The sequence below is a fragment of the Anguilla anguilla genome, chromosome 18 (genome assembly GCF_013347855.1).
Source record: "Anguilla anguilla isolate fAngAng1 chromosome 18, fAngAng1.pri, whole genome shotgun sequence".
NCBI lineage: Eukaryota > Metazoa > Chordata > Actinopteri > Anguilliformes > Anguillidae > Anguilla > Anguilla anguilla.
The window spans coordinates 8,110,431-8,128,710 of record NC_049218.1 but is presented as its reverse complement, the minus strand read 5'-3'; the positions used below and the strand labels follow the sequence as shown (position 1 = coordinate 8,128,710).

General features: G+C 48.9%; 1 protein-coding gene across 3 annotated transcripts in view; it reads left to right on the top strand.

Annotated features, from left to right (window-relative positions):
* Positions 1 to 18,280, top strand: part of LOC118218246 (spectrin beta chain, non-erythrocytic 1-like) — a 107,795-nt gene that overhangs the window by 66,155 nt on the left and 23,360 nt on the right. For all 3 annotated transcript variants that reach the window (XM_035400783.1, XM_035400781.1, XM_035400782.1), the window contains 13 exons: positions 3,568 to 3,741; positions 4,557 to 4,648; positions 5,849 to 5,929; positions 6,485 to 6,600; positions 8,208 to 8,320; positions 8,711 to 8,898; positions 9,494 to 9,611; positions 10,458 to 10,616; positions 11,155 to 11,457; positions 11,775 to 11,928; positions 12,295 to 13,165; positions 14,988 to 15,125; positions 16,401 to 17,157. In XM_035400783.1, the coding sequence (XP_035256674.1) occupies positions 3,568 to 3,741; positions 4,557 to 4,648; positions 5,849 to 5,929; positions 6,485 to 6,600; positions 8,208 to 8,320; positions 8,711 to 8,898; positions 9,494 to 9,611; positions 10,458 to 10,616; positions 11,155 to 11,457; positions 11,775 to 11,928; positions 12,295 to 13,165; positions 14,988 to 15,125; positions 16,401 to 17,157 (3,264 nt within the window). The remainder of the gene's footprint in view (positions 1 to 3,567; positions 3,742 to 4,556; positions 4,649 to 5,848; positions 5,930 to 6,484; positions 6,601 to 8,207; positions 8,321 to 8,710; positions 8,899 to 9,493; positions 9,612 to 10,457; positions 10,617 to 11,154; positions 11,458 to 11,774; positions 11,929 to 12,294; positions 13,166 to 14,987; positions 15,126 to 16,400; positions 17,158 to 18,280) is intronic.

The window sequence follows — 18,280 nt, the reverse complement described above, 5'->3', positions numbered from 1 at the left end:
TGTTTCTGGGAGCAGCTCATTCACAAAGAGCAACTCCCCACTCATTCAGATGGCAAATGGAGTGTGGTAAATGTGGCAGAGGTTTTGGAGTGCGGTTGTTTGAGCCTGTGATGTCAGAGAGCACGAGGCGTCTGGTTGGTGTGTAACTGGCCTCCTGGTTCAGCGCTTTCCGCTGCCTGGGCTCCAAGGGCATCCTCTGTTTCATTGATCGTGTTGTGTCTCATGAACCCATGCACACACACACGTATACATACACACATGCATACACACACACACACACACACACACATACACACTCACACACACACACACATACATACATACACACACGCATACACACTCACACACATGCGCATGCACACACACGCACGTACATACACACACGCATACACACTCACACACATGCACACACACACGGCGTTCTGTAAAGCCTAAGGCTATCCAAGGCCTCACTAATTACTGTCTGCATATGTTACTGTATGAAGGAGACGCTCTGTTTCTGAGGTACTGTACAGTAGGTGTTGCATTAATAAGGGGCTTTAAGAAGGAAGCAGAATTACATGTACAAACCTTATTCAGTGCCTCAAGGGATAAAGAAAGTCCTGTAAAAATTTGCCTACCCTGAATTCATCATGGAACCTAATGTATTGGAGTGCAGCAGTATAAACCGAATTAAAGTCTCAGAAGTCAAATAAAACAGTCAACGGGGTTAGGTGAGGTGAGGGGAAACGGATCCTCCGCAGAGGGAACGGGGGTGCGGGGGTGTGGGGGTGTGCGGGAGGTGGGGGGGGTGAGGGGGCTGTTAGCACATGGCCGTCAGCCCTGCCCTGACCGCGCTCGCTGTCAATCACAGCCAGAGGGGCGGTAATCCCTCAGCGCCGCGGAGAGGCCTAATAGCGGCTGGGTCACGAACGCTATGCGAACGTCTCTCAGGAGGAGCCTTCAGGCTGCCAGAACAACGGAACAGCACCTTCTAATAGGGCCGGGCTGCTGTGTGGACGTGGAGTTTGGCTGATTCTCCCAGACCTGCTGCCCTGGAGTGCTAGTGAAGAAATAGATTGGTGAACATGTGAGTGTGTGTGTGTGTGTGTGTGTGTGTGTGTGTGTCTGAGTGGACTGTGGTCCCTGTGTGAGTCTGTGCTCTGTGTGTGTGTGTGTGTGTGGACTGTGGTCCCTGTGTGTATGTGACCTCATCGCATGATTGAGGAGCAATACTATCATTTACAGATTCATGTGAAAACTTGAACTTTGGCTGTGCAGAACTCGCTTCTCCTCCTCTGTGCTGTAAAAGAATGAAGCCGTCCAACTTCTCAAAGGAATAAGTAATTTACCGGCTTTTAGAATGTTTTTTTTTTGTCTTGAGTCTCCTGCAAACGGCAGTATGAGCTAACAGCTCTCTGATTGACATGTACAGTAGACGGCTTTGTAAATAAAAGCACAGTGCGCTGTACTGCTGCCGTTGCTGCGGACTCAACCTTTGTCTTAATCTATCAGCTCTTTTATAATCAGCCGACAGCACAGCTTCATGAAGGTCCATAATGCGTTTGTATCAGGATGCCTCCCCCTGTGAGAGAGTGGCTGGCTTTCACAGAGAGACCAGGATGCCTCTCCCTGTGAGAGAGCGTCAGGCTGTCACAGAGAGACCAGGATGCCTCTCCCTGTGAGAGAGCGTCAGGCTGTCACAGAGAGACCAGGATGCCTCTCCCTGTGAGAGAGTGGCTGGCCTTCACAGAGAGACCAGAATGCCTCCCCCTGTGAGAGAGCGTCAGGCTGTCACAGAGAGACCAGGATGCCTCTCCCTGTGAGAGAGCGTCAGGCTGTCACAGAGAGACCAGGATGCCTCTCCCTGTGAGAGAGTGGCTGGCCTTCACAGAGAGACCAGGATGCCTCTCCCTGTGAGAGAGCGTCAGGCTGTCACAGAGAGACCAGGATGCCTCTCCCTGTGAGAGAGCGTCAGGCTGTCACAGAGAGACCAGGATGCCTCCCCCTGTGAGAGAGAGGCAGGCTCTCACAGACAGCAGCAGACAGCAGTGTTGGGAGCGTGTCCCTCTGTCTCCTCCTCTGGCCGGTGGCCGCGTGCGCAGCGCTGCATGTGGGGCGCCGCGGCTCTGGAACTGCTGATGTCATCGCCGTGGGCGGTCCTGGCTTTGTGCTGACCTGCGCTGTGCATGCTAACGAGCCGCCGCAGCTCCTGCGGCGTCGGCGTCAGCAAGAATTCCGCCGAGAGGGATTGGACGGTTCTGGCCAGGCCCCGCTCGCGGGGGCAGCGGTCCCGATGCACGCCGGGCCCGGTCACGTGGCGGCCATCGTTGGGTCAGGCCTCACGGCAGACCGTCCCAATCCAGCCGTTTCTGAGTTGGCCGGCGCCCGCGCGAAGCCAGAGGTCCGCCCCCGCAAGCTGACGAATCAGGGCGACGCCCGCTCCCCCCTCGGCCATCGCAGGCCACGCCCCAGTCCAAAGTCTCATTCGGCCCCCGTCAATAATCCACAACTTTATTACCCTGTTAGTCATTCGTCCTCTGAGTTCACTTCTTCCCCAACAATAATGTCCTAACTTACCTGTGCCAGACACTCATGGGCTTACACACACCTGTGCTAGATGCTTACGGCCTTACACACACCTGTGCTAGATGCTTACGGCCTTACACACACCTGTGCTAGACACTTACGGCCTAACACACCTGTTCCCGATGCGTACGGCCTTACACACCTGTCCCAGACCTTAATGACCTAACACACATGTGCTAGAACACAAACCATTTGAATACTAAGCTACTGCACTTCAGACAGTGCATTTTGCATTTCCCACTGCTAATCATTGAAATGCTTTAGCACAACTGTCTACAACCAAAGTGGGTCAACAGTACTTGGTGTGCCCAAGACAGGAGTCTTTATCGTCACAGTGACAACTCCCTTAAATTGCACATTATGTTTACATTGTTCTAATGCGTAGTATTCAGATTGCTCCATTGTAATTCCACAGTTTTATGGTTATATGCCTATTCCAGCATAGCAAATGTGTGGCGTGAGAGGTTCTTAGGGCTGGCTATTTATTTGGTTTAATGGCTTTATTGGCTGGATGAAGATACATTTGTTTTGTGAAAGCATAATCACGTTTAGAAACAATTAGATTGAGTTAATTTTATTCCAGCTTCTCAGGTCATTTCTGTCTAGGCAATGGGGCCTGGTCAATTTAACTATTGGGTGAAGTCATCACTCATCCGAACACAAGAGAATAATGCAGTGATGTGACCTGTCAGTTCAGATTTGGATGTTAAGTTTTTGGAAGTTTAAACTGCGAAATCAGATACTTAGGTATGTATCCCTGAGTGCTGGAGGTCTAATATTTTCAGTTCTCACCTTTAAGATCAGCCACCATCTGAGAATCAGGCAACCAGGTTGAGGGGGGGAACTGCTTTAATTGATCGGTTATGTTCTGAGTAACCATGGAAACGGCACTCCAGGATCAGGGCTGTGGGACAGTGATGTACAGTAGGCTCATTCTGAGGGCCAGCGAACGTCACGTTAACACAGCATGTCCCGTTTGTGCCCCCCCCCCCCCCCCAGCCCAAGCCCACTAAAGGACGCATGAGGATCCACTGCCTGGAGAATGTGGACAAGGCCCTGCAGTTCCTGAAGGAGCAGAGGGTGCACCTGGAGAACATGGGCTCCCACGACATCGTCGACGGCAACCACCGCCTCACTCTGGGCCTCATCTGGACCATCATCCTCAGGTTCCAGGTGAGCAACGTTTCCCAGCCGGGCCTTCTGTCTGTGGGGGGCCATTGGGGACTATTATGCCTGTTAGATGGGAGGGACTTTAACACTGACGATTATGCCTGCTGGAGGGGTGGAACTTTAACAGACTTATTCCTGTTAGAGGGCAAGAATTGTTAGGGACTATTATGTCTGAGTGAGTGTGAGGAGAGTGACTTTTAGAAACTATTTGGTCTGTTATCAGGGAAGGACTCTGCAGTGACTTCATGATAAGCATGATATTTCTGGCAAACACAAATGTTTTATATATTATAAGTATTCCTGAAGATTAAGACGACATGGAGGAATTTGGACAGAATTTTTCGCTTTATAAAAATGGGAATGAGTGATGATGCCTAGTTCTTTGTTCAACGGGATTCAGGATTCTTTATGTATAGTATTAAGCAATGGAAGCAATGAAGAGAGAGGATTGGTCCCTTGTGTGAGCGGTTTGGGTTTCTCTGTGCTGATTGGTCCCTTTGTGTTAGTGGCTTTGGTTTCTGTATGCTGATTGGTCCCTTTGTGTGAGCAGTTTGGGTTTCTCTGTGCTGGTTGGTCCCTTTGTGTTAGTGGTTTTGGTTTCTTTGTGCTGATTCGTCCCTGTGTGTGAGCAGTTTGGGTTTCTTTGTACTGATTGGTCCCTGTGTGTGAGCAGTTTGGGTTTCTGTGTGCTGATTGGTCCCTGTGTGTGAGCAGCTTGGGTTTCTGTGTGCTGATTGGTCCCTGTGTGTGAGCAGCTTGGGTTTCTGTGTGCTGATTGGTCCCTGTGTGTGAGCAGTTCGGGTTTCTCTGTGCCACAGATCCAGGACATCAGCGTGGAGACAGAGGACAACAAGGAGAAGAAGTCTGCCAAGGATGCGCTGCTGCTCTGGTGCCAGATGAAGACTGCAGGGTGAGCAACCGGGCGGGGCTCAATAGAACCTTCTGGAACAGTCCTGCACTGCGTCATCTATCACAGTGCAGTACGGTGCAGCACAGCGCCGCACGGCATAGTTTCCTCCATCACAATACAGCACAGCATCCCCCATCACAGTACAGCACAGTGTCCTCCTTCACAATACAGCACAGCATCCCCCATCTTGGGTACATCACAACGTCCTCTTTCAGAGTACAGTGCAGCATCCCCATCACAGTACTGCACAGCATCCCCCATCATTGTATGGCAGAGCTTCCCAACACAGTACAACACAGCATCCTCTTTCACTGTACTGCACAGAGCCCCAATGGCTGCACAACACATCATCTTCCATGAGAGCACAGCACAGCCTACATCACTATAGGCCAGCACATTATCCTCTTTCACGATACAGCACAGCCTCCATCACTATAGTCCAGCACAGCATCCTCCATAGCCGCACAGCGGTATTGTCAGTCTTTATTCCAAAGTACAGTGGCCTCCATTACAGTTACTGTACAACACTATGCACTGAAGTGCAATGGGTTCAGCACACCAAAGTTCAGATTTTAACAGATGAAAGATAACAAAAACTACCATCTCTGGTCAGCATGTATTTTGTGCGGTAGCTTAAATAAAAGGCATTTAAGTCCCTAATCTCCCACACCAAGCACAGGGATTTCCCAGGCCTGGAGTTGACCAGTGCAAAACTAAATGGCACCAGTCACTGAAAGGGTGAAAGGTCACAGCAATTCACATTTTTGAATTCACATAATTTAATAAAACTGATTGCCCCTGCGCTGTCTAGCATGGAATTCTCTTACATTTAAACAATTTAAGAAAGTCATTTAGTGCAAGCTCTCCTCTGTGAGTATAAGTTGTTAAAACCCGGATCGGGTCAGCAGGGTTAAACTGGGAATATCTTTATGAAGGATGCATTGTGCTCTACTGACACTGGGTCTTTCGGCGAAGAGTCAAATCGCCTGGAGCCAAGACTACTGACTGCCCCTCTTGTTTCTTTATTGTTTTGTTGAGAAGCTTGTGGATGAGGTTGTGGTCATAGGTTCTGAGGATGCTGGCTGAACCATGAAATAATAATTAATTGCATGTATGGGTAATAAACGGTCCCCTAAAGACACTAAAATGTATTTTATTTTGAAGTAGCGTATGAAAATTGTCTGTCTTTGCTTTGTGCAGGTATCCCAACGTCAACATTCACAACTTCACCACCAGCTGGAGGGATGGCATGGCCTTCAATGCCATCATACACAAACACAGGTATTGTATGGCACACCTCACCAACCAATACAACCACTTGGAGCGTTCACAGGTGTGACAAATACAGGTATTGCCACAGCACTGAAATGACTATCACAGTGATGACTATCACAGATCAGACAAACGCAGATATAGACTATTGCAGGTATGGGCTATCACAGATATGATGTACACAGGTATGATATTCACAGGTATGGGCCATCACAGGTATCATATTCACAGGTATGGGCCATCACAGGTATGATATTCACAGGTATGGGCCATCACAGGTATCATATTCACGGGTATGGGCCATCACAGGTATGATATTCACAGGTATGGGCCATCACAGGTATCATATTCACAGGTATGGGCCATCACAGGTATGATATTCACAGGTATAGCCTATTACAGGTTTGACAAACACAGGTGTGGAAAGCCAAACGTCAAAGCCACAGGTGCAGCACGCCTCATGGTTTCAGGACGTACAGTAGAGCTACATTTCCAGCATTAGGTCTGACATCTGTAAGCACCTCAGCATCAGTGCGTGACTTCCGTCTCACTGTGTCCACACAGACCGGACCTGATCGACTTTGACAAGCTGAAGAAGTCCAACGCCCACCACAACCTGCAGAACGCCTTCAACCTGGCCGAGCAGCACCTGGGGCTCACTAAGCTACTGGACCCCGAGGGTACGTCCGTCACCATCGCCACCGGCCTCAAAAAACGCTCTCAGAAGTGTCGCCCACCTTTTAAAATCTTTTACAATGGATCGCGCGTGACACGTTCAAAACAAATAATTGGCTTTCCTCACCCTTTTTTTTTTTGTTGTCCTTGTATTGTTCCTAAATAAGGACATGGTGACAGAGCACATTTTTCAGGGTTAGGATCACTTTGCTATCTACGTATCCTTATCTGTTCAGCGCTGAAATACAATTGTGGACTTGGAGTTACTGAACACCAGTGGCACGAGTCCAGCAATAGACCCAGAAAAAAACTGCATTAACCACTGTTGGGAACCAAGACATTTCCAGTCACACTTAAGTCACAGTTCCTTTGCAGTAAATGGGTCATTGTTTGTGTGCTGCATTATTTTCAGATTATGAAAGTGTAACGGTGCAGATGGAGACTTCTCTGCCTGATTTGTGAGCTTCCTGTCAACCTCCTTAAATGGCACAGCCAGATTCAGGGGTTAATAAGAGGTCAAATAAATATCAGAGAAAAACGTTCCTACCTGGAGCTGAATTGAATTTAAATTATTCTTGTTATCTGCCGCAGTCCTGCAGGCACACAGATAGGTGGGACGAAGCTCCGCTCCGGATATTGGACATTAATGCCTCTGTTGTGCGTATCAGTCTGATTACAAGGTCAGAAAGGTGTTCTAGAAGGTGGACAGTGCGCAGTGGTACATAAACAAGTTATAAAAACAAGTTCACGTGTCAAACCGCGAGAAAACGTTGGTGGATCTGCGTTGATTGTATATTTTTCTGGTGTCATAAAACAGTATTTATCCCATTCATATCCATCACGTGCCCTGCCAACGCAGTTTGAATGACGTTTGTTTATATAAATAAAAAAAACACATCGGAACATCTGCGGAGGTACGCGGCTAAGCGTCTGTTTACTGCTCCGCACAGCGCGAGCTTTCGATTCGCGAAGATGTATTTACAGGAACTCTGCGGCCTTCCTCTGTTGCACCGCACCTGGCTAAACCGCGCATACCTCCCCTGTAAGCGAGCTTCCGCCAAAACTGCGAGGTTCTTTACCCGCGAAATGCAACAGACGGTTCACGGGGAGGGGGAGGGGGAGGGGGGGAGGGGGGGGGGGGGGGGGGGGGGGGATCGATCTTTTAAAAAATTTTTATAAGAAACACGCTGCGCGAACGACAGGCTCCGCACACAAGGGAGCGTGAGAAAACTTCTAGACCATTGTTCTGCTTCCAAACGCAAGCGGGTCTTTCAGACAAGTTCTCCCAAAAATGCGTCTCTGAAAACAATTTCCCTCAAAATAAATTCCCCTTCTCTGTAGGAACCGCCAGGAAACCACGCCTGCATTATCCTTTCCCCGTAGCTTTGTTGAGTGAGAAAAATTCTTGAGTTCAGTTAGGGGAAAAAAGTTTTTTTTTTTTCTTTAGATGTCTTTGCTGTGACTTTTTGTACATTGAGGTCATCCAAGGTTAACTTATCTCAATGTGTACATGGCAGATATCAGCTGGATTGATGAACTGATTGATTGATTAATCAATTGAGTAATTGATTGATTGTTTTAACTGATCCTGGTGTGTGTGTGTGTGTGGCAGATATCAGTGTAGACCACCCAGATGAGAAGTCCATCATCACCTATGTGGTGACCTACTACCATTACTTCTCCAAGATGAAGGCTCTGAAGGTGGAGGGGAAGCGTATTGGCAAGGTGAGGGGCGTGACTAAGGCAAAAAGCATATAGACAAAGCATATTGCCATTTATGATTAAAAAGGGAAAATATGCTAAAGTTGTGTGAAATCCATTTTTGGAACTTTTCAACCTGTGCCCAGTGGTAATTTAGCCTGTTCTATCACAAAAAATATATACCACAATGAGAATCTGATCATCCTCAGAACTTTTTATAGCACATCGTATTAATCATTTGTATTAATTATCAATATGTACTCTTTTTATTTTATACAGACATTATACAGTCAGGCAACAGTTCTGGTGATATGTGCTGTGGGGTTTATCATTACAGTGTAATGGGTTTGGCTGAGTGTGGTCAGACCGTGTGTTTGGTGCTGTGATTGACTCATGTCCTTGGCTGGGGTTCAGGTGCTGGACAATGCCATCGAGACGGAGAAGATGATCGAGAAGTACGAGTCGCTGGCCTCCGACCTGCTGGAGTGGATCGAGCAGACCATCATCATCCTCAACAACCGCAAGTTCGCCAACTCCCTGGTGGGGGTGCAGCAGCAGCTGCAGGCCTTCAACACCTACCGAACCGTGGAGAAGCCTCCAAAGTAAGTACAATACACACACACACGCACTGACACACTCACACCTGCACACACTCACATGCACACACACACTGACACACTCACACGTGCGCACGCACACACAACACACACACACATACACTCACATGTGCACATACACACACACGTGCACACACACACACGCACACACTGAATAGATGCAATTGCGATGCACTGCAACATTTCACATGATTTTTACATGGTTGCCACATCTACTGTTGGAACACCAACTGGATAAGCAAATTCAAGGTTGCCCCTGGCTACCAGATTCCTATCATAAAGAGAAAACAAATACTAGCATTCTACATTCTACACATTTATATTCTAAACAAAGTATCCAGGCGATCCCCACTCCTCCCGCGTAACCAGGGAAACGCAGTGTTCTGCGATGGAGTGATACTGCGTGTCACACGAAAGCGTGCTTAACCTTGGCACTGGTGACCTCAGAGCGTTGATACCGGGCGCAGAGACAATGCGCCTCTGTGTTTTGGGAAAGGGACGTTACACCGCCGTCAGAAAGCCAGGGAGGGGTAGAATAAAGTCTTTGTGCTCAGTTCTCCTCTTTTGTCCTGTTTTTCAGGTTTACGGAGAAGGGCAACCTGGAAGTGCTTCTCTTCACCATCCAGAGCAAAATGAGGGCCAATAACCAGAAGGTGTACATGCCCCGCGAGGGCAAGCTCATCTCAGACATCAACAAGGTGCGGCTCCTCCATACCCGTGGCACTTCCTGTGCGCTGCGACCGTGACCTCAGCGCCCACAGCTGCACTTCCTGCACACTGCAGCCGTGACCCCCGGCAGATACAGCTGCACTTCCTGTTTACTGCTGCTGTCACATCTGCTGCACAGGCAGTAAACAGTGTGAACTAAGCCATCATTATCACTGCCAAAGGGCAGTCTGAAGCTCGTGAAGTTCTGTCGCCCCCTGCTGAAATTAGAGTGGTACTGTTTTGGTCCATTCTAAGCCAAATCACATCCACATATTTTATCTGCAAAATGCCCTCTCCTCTGTCCTATTATATTGTGAATATAATTTGCCCTGAATAATTCAATCATATTTGCTAGATTGTGCATAATTTATTTTTTCCACAGAAATGTGGTTTTTTTTAACTTACAAAAATAATTGAAGTTTAGTGCAACTGCATGGCAAAGCTTAAGTGAGAGAATCAAAACAGTATAAGTGTTGTTATATCAGGTTTCAGGCAATCACAACTTTGTATGATAAGGTTTCAGGAAATCACAGCTTTGAACAATAGCAGTAGTAGCTGTAGTTGCTCTAGTGAGTTGTGCAAAAAATTATGTGTTGGACTATGCTTGGGAGACTGAGTTTCTGAGAGTAAGTGTGTGTTGGGCTGTGGTTGGGAGGCCGAGTTATTGAGACTAAGTGTGTGCTGACCTGTGCCCGGGAGACTGAGTTTCTGACAGTAAGTGTGTGTTGGGCTGTGACAGGCCTGAGAGAGACTGAGCTTCTAACAGTAAGGTGTGTGCTGGACTATGCTTGGGACACTTGAGTTTCTGACAGTAAGTGTGTGTTTGACTGTGACAGGCCTGGGAGAGACTGGAGAAGGCGGAGCACGAGCGGGAGCTGGCCCTGAGGACAGAGCTCATCCGGCAGGAGAAACTGGAGCAGCTGGCCCGCCGCTTCGACCGCAAGGCCGCCATGAGAGAGACCTGGCTGAGCGAGAACCAGCGGCTCGTCTCACAGGTACGCTAACATCACACCTGCGCACTGGTACACTGCCGACGCTCCTGCGCACTGGTACACCGTCAACACATCTGCGCCCTGGTGCACTATCCACATACCTGCACACTGGTACCCTGCCAACACACCTACGCACTGGTACATATATGAAGAACCTAAGTTGGTTCTTTGCATCCCCTGGTGGCCTTATAGTGCAATGGCATAATAACAATACAACTTTCCAATTCATTAAGAAATGACCAGTAATCACAGTGATGTAATATATACCCGCATATATAATGTTAATGACTTAATATAATTTTAGTATTTACTACTTAATACTTAAAATGTATACTGTCAATGCTTTTGTGTACAGCAGAACATTATAAGTATTATAAAGAGTCCATTTTCCTGCCTAAAAGGGGCATTACTCAAAATTGTCCCCAGTTGCAAGTATTGTCAATGCTTGTAAGCAGCCTGTGTGTTGTTTGACTGATTATGCTACATTGAACGACTCTGGTTTGACCACCTTCCACTTCCCCCCCCCCCCCCCCCCCCGCAGGACAATTTCGGCTTCGACCTGCAGGCGGTGGAGGCGGCCACCAAGAAGCACGAGGCCATCGAGACGGACATCGCGGCGTACGAGGAGCGCGTGCAGGCCGTGCTGGCCGTGGCGCGCGAGCTGGAGGCGGAGAACTACCACGACATCAAGCGCGTCGCCGCGCGCAAGGACAACGTGATCCGGCTGTGGGAGTACCTGCTGGAGCTGCTCCGCGCGCGCAGGCAGAGGCTGGAGATGAACCTGGGCCTGCAGAAGATCTTCCAGGAGATGCTCTACATCATGGACTGGATGGACGAGATGAAGGCGAGTACCCGGCGTCCTTCCACCGGGGGGCGCCAGTCATTTCTCCTCCACGTTAACTCTTTTTTTGTTTTGGAACGTGTTTTCAAAATTTTAAGTCAGTGTTCTAGAACTCCATTGGTAACAATTACCAGTAGTGGCTGTTACATCAGCATTAGAATGTTCAGTTAAGAGCATGGTGCCCCTGTTTTCAGGTATATGTGTGCTCAGGTGTGTGTGCTCAGGTGTATTTCGTATGCATAGGTGTGTGTGCTCAGGTGTGTGTGCTCAGGCGTGTGTGCTCAGGTGCAGGTGTGTGACTCGGTCTCTCTCCCGCACAGATGCTGCTGGTGTCCCAGGATTATGGGAAGCACCTGCTGGGGGTGGAGGACCTGCTGCAGAAACACGCGCTGGTGGAGGCCGACATCGCCATCCAGGCCGACCGCGTCAAGTCTGTCAACGCCACCGCGCAGAAATTTGCCGTAGAGGCCGAGGGTAAGTGGAGAGGCGCAGTTCTGGTAACACCTGAACTGCGCAGTTCCAGGATCAGTCTTAACCTGAAGTGATTCAGGTTAAATACCTTTCTCAGTAGCAAAATGACTGTGCCTCATCTGTGAATCGAACCTGCAAGCACAGTGTCCTAACCCAGGGATCTCAGCACTTGTGGCTTCTTTTCAATTGGCAGCCAGTTTAGGTTTTGGAAATAAGGTGTATGAACTCTTCAGCCAGTCAGTGACTTGAATTAACTGAGGTCCCTGTCCCATTAACCATTGTACTCCACCTGTGTGAAATGTACCAGCCTCTACTGCCCTAACAAGCCACTCTCTCGCCCCCTCTCTTGCCCCTCTCTGGCCCCTCCAGGCTACAAACCATGCGACCCGCAGGTGATCCTGGACCGTGTATCGCACATGGAGTTCTGCTACCAGGAGCTGGGCCAGCTGGCGGCGGAGCGGCGGGCGCGGCTGGAGGAGTCGCGGCGCCTCTGGAAGTTCTTCTGGGAGATGGCGGAGGAGGAGAGCTGGATCCGCGAGAAGGAGCAAATCCTGTCGTCGGACGACTGCGGGAAGGACCTGACGGGCGTGCTGCGGCTGCTGAGCCAGCACAAGGCCTTCGAGGACGAGATGAGCGGCCGCAGCGGCGGGCTGCAGCACACCGCGCGCGAGGGCCAGGAGATGGTCGCCGCGGGCCACTTCGGCGCCGACAAGATCAGCCAGCGCATCGCCGAGGTGCAGGAGCAGTGGGCGGGGCTGGAGCGGCTGTCGGCCGTGCGCAAGGCCCGGCTGCGGGACGCCTGCAACATGCACCAGTTCCAGGCGGACGCCGACGACGTGGACGCCTGGACGCTGGACGTGCTGCGCATCGTCTCCAGCTCGGACGTGGGCCACGACGAGTTCTCCACCCAGGCGCTGGTCAAGAAGCACAAGGACGTGGCCGAGGAGATCGCCAGCTACCGGCCGGCCATCGACGCGCTGCACGAGCAGGCGCGGGCGCTGCCCGCCGAGCAGGCGGAGTCGGCCGAGGTGAAGGGCCGCCTGGCGGGCATCGAGGAGCGCTACGCCGAGCTGGCCGAGCTGACGCGCCTCCGGAAGCAGGCCCTGCAGGACGCGCTCGCCCTCTACAAGATGTCCAGCGAGGCGGACGCCTGCGAGGTCTGGATCGACGAGAAGGAGCAGTGGCTCAACAGCATGCACATCCCCGAGAAGCTGGAGGACCTGGAGGTGATCCAGCACAGGTGGGTAGCGGAAGGCCACAAAAAATATATTTAACTGCATTGTAGTTTTAAATTCGTATGTATGCTAATTTACTTACTTATTTCAATATATTTCATTTCTATTTAAAGGGTGAAGTATTTTTTTTAATTATTTGATCGAAATCTGGATATTTTAATCACAGTGATCTTGGGAATGTGTTTGATTGGGCACACTTAGAGCCTACCAATGCCTTGCATTCTGTACTTGGTGTAAGTGCTCTCTTTGTATGTCCAACTAAACACTTCACACCATTCAATTAATTTCACACCATTTCAAAACCGTTTCAATTCAGCTCCCAGTGGGGTCCCAACTGTTCTGTGAATGAGTGTTAACTTTGGCTCTGGGCATTTCACTCTGCCACAGTGGCCTGTTAGATGAATGCCCTTAGGTGATGGGAGTCGGATTATATTATACCGCTGACATTGACAGAACATTGTATCGTTCTCCCGTGACGCCTCTCCCAATTCTGTGGGAGTCCTGTGTGGGCCATCGTGTTCTTCCGGGATATCACTCCCCACTAAAGCAAACCCTGCATGACACGGGGTGTGGCGTTCCCCTGTGATGCCTCTCCAAATTACAGAGTGCTGTGAGGGTTATTGGGTCGCCACCCCCCAGTGTCGGGTGATTTCCCGCCACAGCTGTCCCTCCTGAGCCCGTCCCAAATGGGACGGGAGTGCGCCAAAACTCGACAGACTCCGCCCCGCCTCCTCTCTCCCATCCCAGGCGCTCTCTGTGATTAGCAGGCTCAGCCGCCCCGCAATCAATATCCCTTTGTTATGCCGTGCAGTTACCAGCCAATGTCCTCCTTAGGGTTTTTAATAGCTTCTGTCTACCCACTGTCTCCTGCTAATGGATGTGTAGAGGTTTCTCAATTGACCCCGGCTCTGTTTTCGGAGGAACTAAAAATGGGACACAGTGAATAAAAATAGTTTTAAGATTTATATTGTCATTTACCCCCAGTCCATACTGCTTTCCTGGATGCCCTGTTCTCTAAAAGCTGAATTCACCTGCATTATTAAAGTTCTTCCATAGCTTTCCGTTAGCCTTCGAAGTGGAATTCGGTGTGCACCATTTTATTTCAGCCACTTCTATTAATTAATCACAAATGATTTGTTTTATGATTTTTAGCATTTATACCCAGTGTCCCAAACATTCTGATTACCACTGCAGTCTAGGCAAAGCAGTCTACCTGCAGTGAAACAAAATGCTGCAGCAATTTCAGCGTGGGTGTTCTGATGTTTTGTGTGGTAGTTTATTTTTTGAGAATTACGGCCAGAATGTTTTTCAAGCCAGACAATCCAAATTTCTGCCAGGTTGTTAAATATTCCCTCAGAAAAGCTTCATCAGCCTTGGCCAGAATTTGAATCCTGTTTGCGCTTTTTGGTCAGAAGTGATTTCTCCCTTCCAACAGTGTTTACAACATACCACACTTGGGAAAAAATGCTGCCATACATCCATTTTTATTTGTTTTTCTGCATGCATCAGCATCATTAGTGCTAGAATATAGTCGTAAAAAATGTGCACGGGGAAATAGTTCCAAAATTGTTACATTTTTTTCATTTTAAGAGTTTGCAGGTTTTTTATTTTACCATTTCCTGTCTGTAGCCTATAATAAGTATTGTTCCCATGTGACACAATCAAGTTGTAGGTCTGTTTGTAATCCACAAAAATATGAGTATTATCTGACTGTTCACATACTAATCATCAAATTATCATTGAAATATGAGAAACCAGGAATTATGTGCCTGTTGTTTTCAGGATTCACAATTAGGCAACTGAAGTACCTTCTTTTTCCTTCTCAAGGTTCGAAAGCCTGGAGCCGGAGATGAACAATCAGGCTTCGCGCGTCGCTGTTGTCAACCAGATCGCCAGGCAGTTGATCCACAGTGGACACCCCAGCGAGAAGGAGATCAAAGCCCAACAAGACAAGCTCAATACCAGGTAACAAGCCAACTTCAGTCCCAGGCTTCATCTGAAGGCCTCGTAGCTCCGGGCTGCTTGTTAGGGGGCAGGTAGGCGATTATGGGCCATAAACGTTAAATATAAAACAACAAAGTTGTATAACCTTCCCACAGCTGAAGTTTGAGTAAACTTGTTCTATGTATTTGTGAAATTTGCTGAACCTTTCTCATTCCTGTTCAAAAGCCCATTGAAGTTAAAAGTGTTGGTGGAGAATGGATTTTTGTAACAGTATTTCAAAATCATGAATGTCAAAACACCTCATTAAATGCAAGTCATTTTCCGTTGGCTCTCGCATGAAAGAAGGGAGATGTGGGTAGTCTCTGGAAAACAGGAAGGGTATGGGGGGTGGGGGGGTTTCAGAATCTGTTGAATGTGCCAGCCATGTCCCACATATTTGCAACAAATCTTTACAAACAAACAATGAGCCAGGCATGGCCTCTGGTCTAAACAGTACAGCACTACATTACCACAGAAAACAATCAATGCTTCTCTTCTAGAACATTCTCCTTCACATCCATTAGTCTTTCACAGAATAGAAGTGAAACTCTACTGTTTTATGTGTAGCGGTATGTTCCGGAACTTTCTTGTAATATGAGAGAGTGCTGTGAGCCTTATTCTCTCCTGTGTTTATAATGTTAGATACTAAAAGCCAATAACTATGATAAAGCAATCTCTGTCAGCCTGGAGATGGTACCATAAGGGTAAAAAGTGTTTTTTGTTGTTGTTAATTGGCATTCATTTTATGTTAATCATTTTAATGTTGGGATAGTTTTGTGAGATAATTTATCACAATATACCAATTATCTTTAATTTCAAATGCCTTTCTCTGGTTTTTCATTGTTATTCACAGCAGTGTTTTAGCATTAAAATCCTATTTAGGTGAATTAACTCTAATGAGATAAATCCATTTAGCGGGCTACTGAACAATTTGGTGGGTTGGCAAACATTTATACTCATTCTGATAATGATAATTTTACAGTGGGCTGCGTGCATATAGTGCTTCTGAGTGCATTTCAAAGCTATTCACCGTGAGGGGAGCAACTCACCTTCGGCACAACAAATATGGCACATAAATATAATGCACAATTAAAGGTAATGCAGCACCATCTAGGCAATGCACACCAGTTATTTCTGGCCCTGAATTTTTGCTCACTTCAGCTGAGGTGGAGATGGAGGGAGGGATAGAAGAAAGAAAGCAGCAGGAAATAAAGTGAAGGTGGAGGAGGTTTGAGTCATGTGACCTGTGTGTTCCAGGTGGAGCCAGTTCCGTGACCTGGTGGACCTGAAGAAGGACTCCCTGAACTCCGCTCTGGGGGTGCAAAACTACCACCTGGAGTGCAACGAGACCAAGTCCTGGATCCGCGAGAAGACCAAGGTGATCGAGTCCACCCAGGAGCTGGGCAACGACCTGGCGGGCGTGATGGCGCTGCAGCGCAAGCTGACGGGCATGGAGCGCGACCTGGCCGCCATCGAGGACAAGCTGGGCGACCTGCGCAAGGAGGCGGAGCGGCTGGGCGCCGAGCACCCGGACCAGGAGCAGGGCATCGTGGGCCGGCTGGCGGAGATCACCGGCGTGTGGGAGGAGATGAAGGGCACCCTGCGCGCCCGCGAGGAGTCGCTGGGCGAGGCCAGCAAGCTGCAGCAGTTCCTGCGCCAGCTCGACGACTTCCAGTCCTGGCTGTCGCGCACGCAGACCGCCATCGCCTCCGAGGACATGCCCAACACGCTGGCCGAGGCCGAGAAGCTGCTGGCGCAGCACGAGGGCATCAAGAACGAGATCGACAACTACGAGGAGGACTACCAGAAGATGCGGGACATGGGCGAGATGGTGACGCAGGGCCAGACCGACGCCCAGTACATGTTCCTGCGCCAGAGGCTCCAGGCCCTGGACACCGGCTGGAACGAGCTGCACAAGATGTGGGAGAACCGCCAGAGCCTGCTGTCCCAGTCCCACGCCTACCAGCTGTTCCTCAGGGACACCAAGCAGGCCGAGGCCTTCCTCAACAACCAGGTGAGCCCACCGTAGCAACCGGGTAAAACCGCATCTTAGCAACCAGGTAACCGTATCTTAGCAACCTGGTAACCTTATCTTAGCAAAAAAGGTATCCTTACCTTAACAACCAGGCTAGCTTATCATAACTTAAACGGACCCAATGACCTGGACCCGTAAGTTCCCTAATGTTAATGACAAGTTTGCCGTGCCTTAATCCATTAGTCTTATTTTACATTAATGTGCAACTAAGGACTTAACTGTCCACAGAGTGTGAACACACGACACCTACCTTGACTTTGATTGTGTGTGTTTGCGTGTATTTTTACACGCTTCAAAACACCCTTTCCTCAAAATCAGGCATATCTTTCATTCCCCTTTGTCTAGTTTTCCGTAATAGCTACAGCGCGATTGCAGTCACAGTGTTGCTGGATTTCGGGGTTAAATGTTAATTGCTTCCCATAATCTAAATAATGGGATGGTGTTGTTTAGCTCCTCTGGTGTCCAGTGAGCTAACAGAACTCATAATCTGCTTCGTGGCACAAGCTGATGATTAAAATGGCGCACTGTGCCTTTTTGGATGTTCGATGAAAGGCGCACTTTAGGCACGGGTTATTCTGTGGCGTAGCGTGTGAGGCCTCGCGGGTTTGGTCTGTGGTCATGGGACCGTCCCGTCAGGATAATGCGCGCGCGGTGTGTGTGCTTGCCTCCAGTCTCCGGTTGCCTGACATCAACATAACCCTCACGGACTGTAACATTGTCCTTTCTTGGTTTGAAGTGACATCGCTTTTAAAGTGCCATTGGGGGTTGGTGCTCGAAGTAGAACAAATCCCCTTTTCGAGTTGACTTGACATGATGCAAGAGGATATTCAGAACGGGAATTGAAAATTGTTTTTGACTGTCATACTGTGCACGGGCCCCTACCTTGAAGTAAGTGGCTCGGATAGCCTTTGGAGGGTGGCTGGAAGATCAGTGTTTTAGTTGTTCTTTTAGTTGTGAGCTTGTGGAATACTGCAGGAACAGGCGAGTGTTTCATCGGGTGGCTGCCGTCCCACACAGCAGACTTGATTGCGGTTCCGGTTAAATTCCTGGGCATTAATGACCCCCCTGGCAAAAGGAGGGTGGACATTATTCTACAGTACGG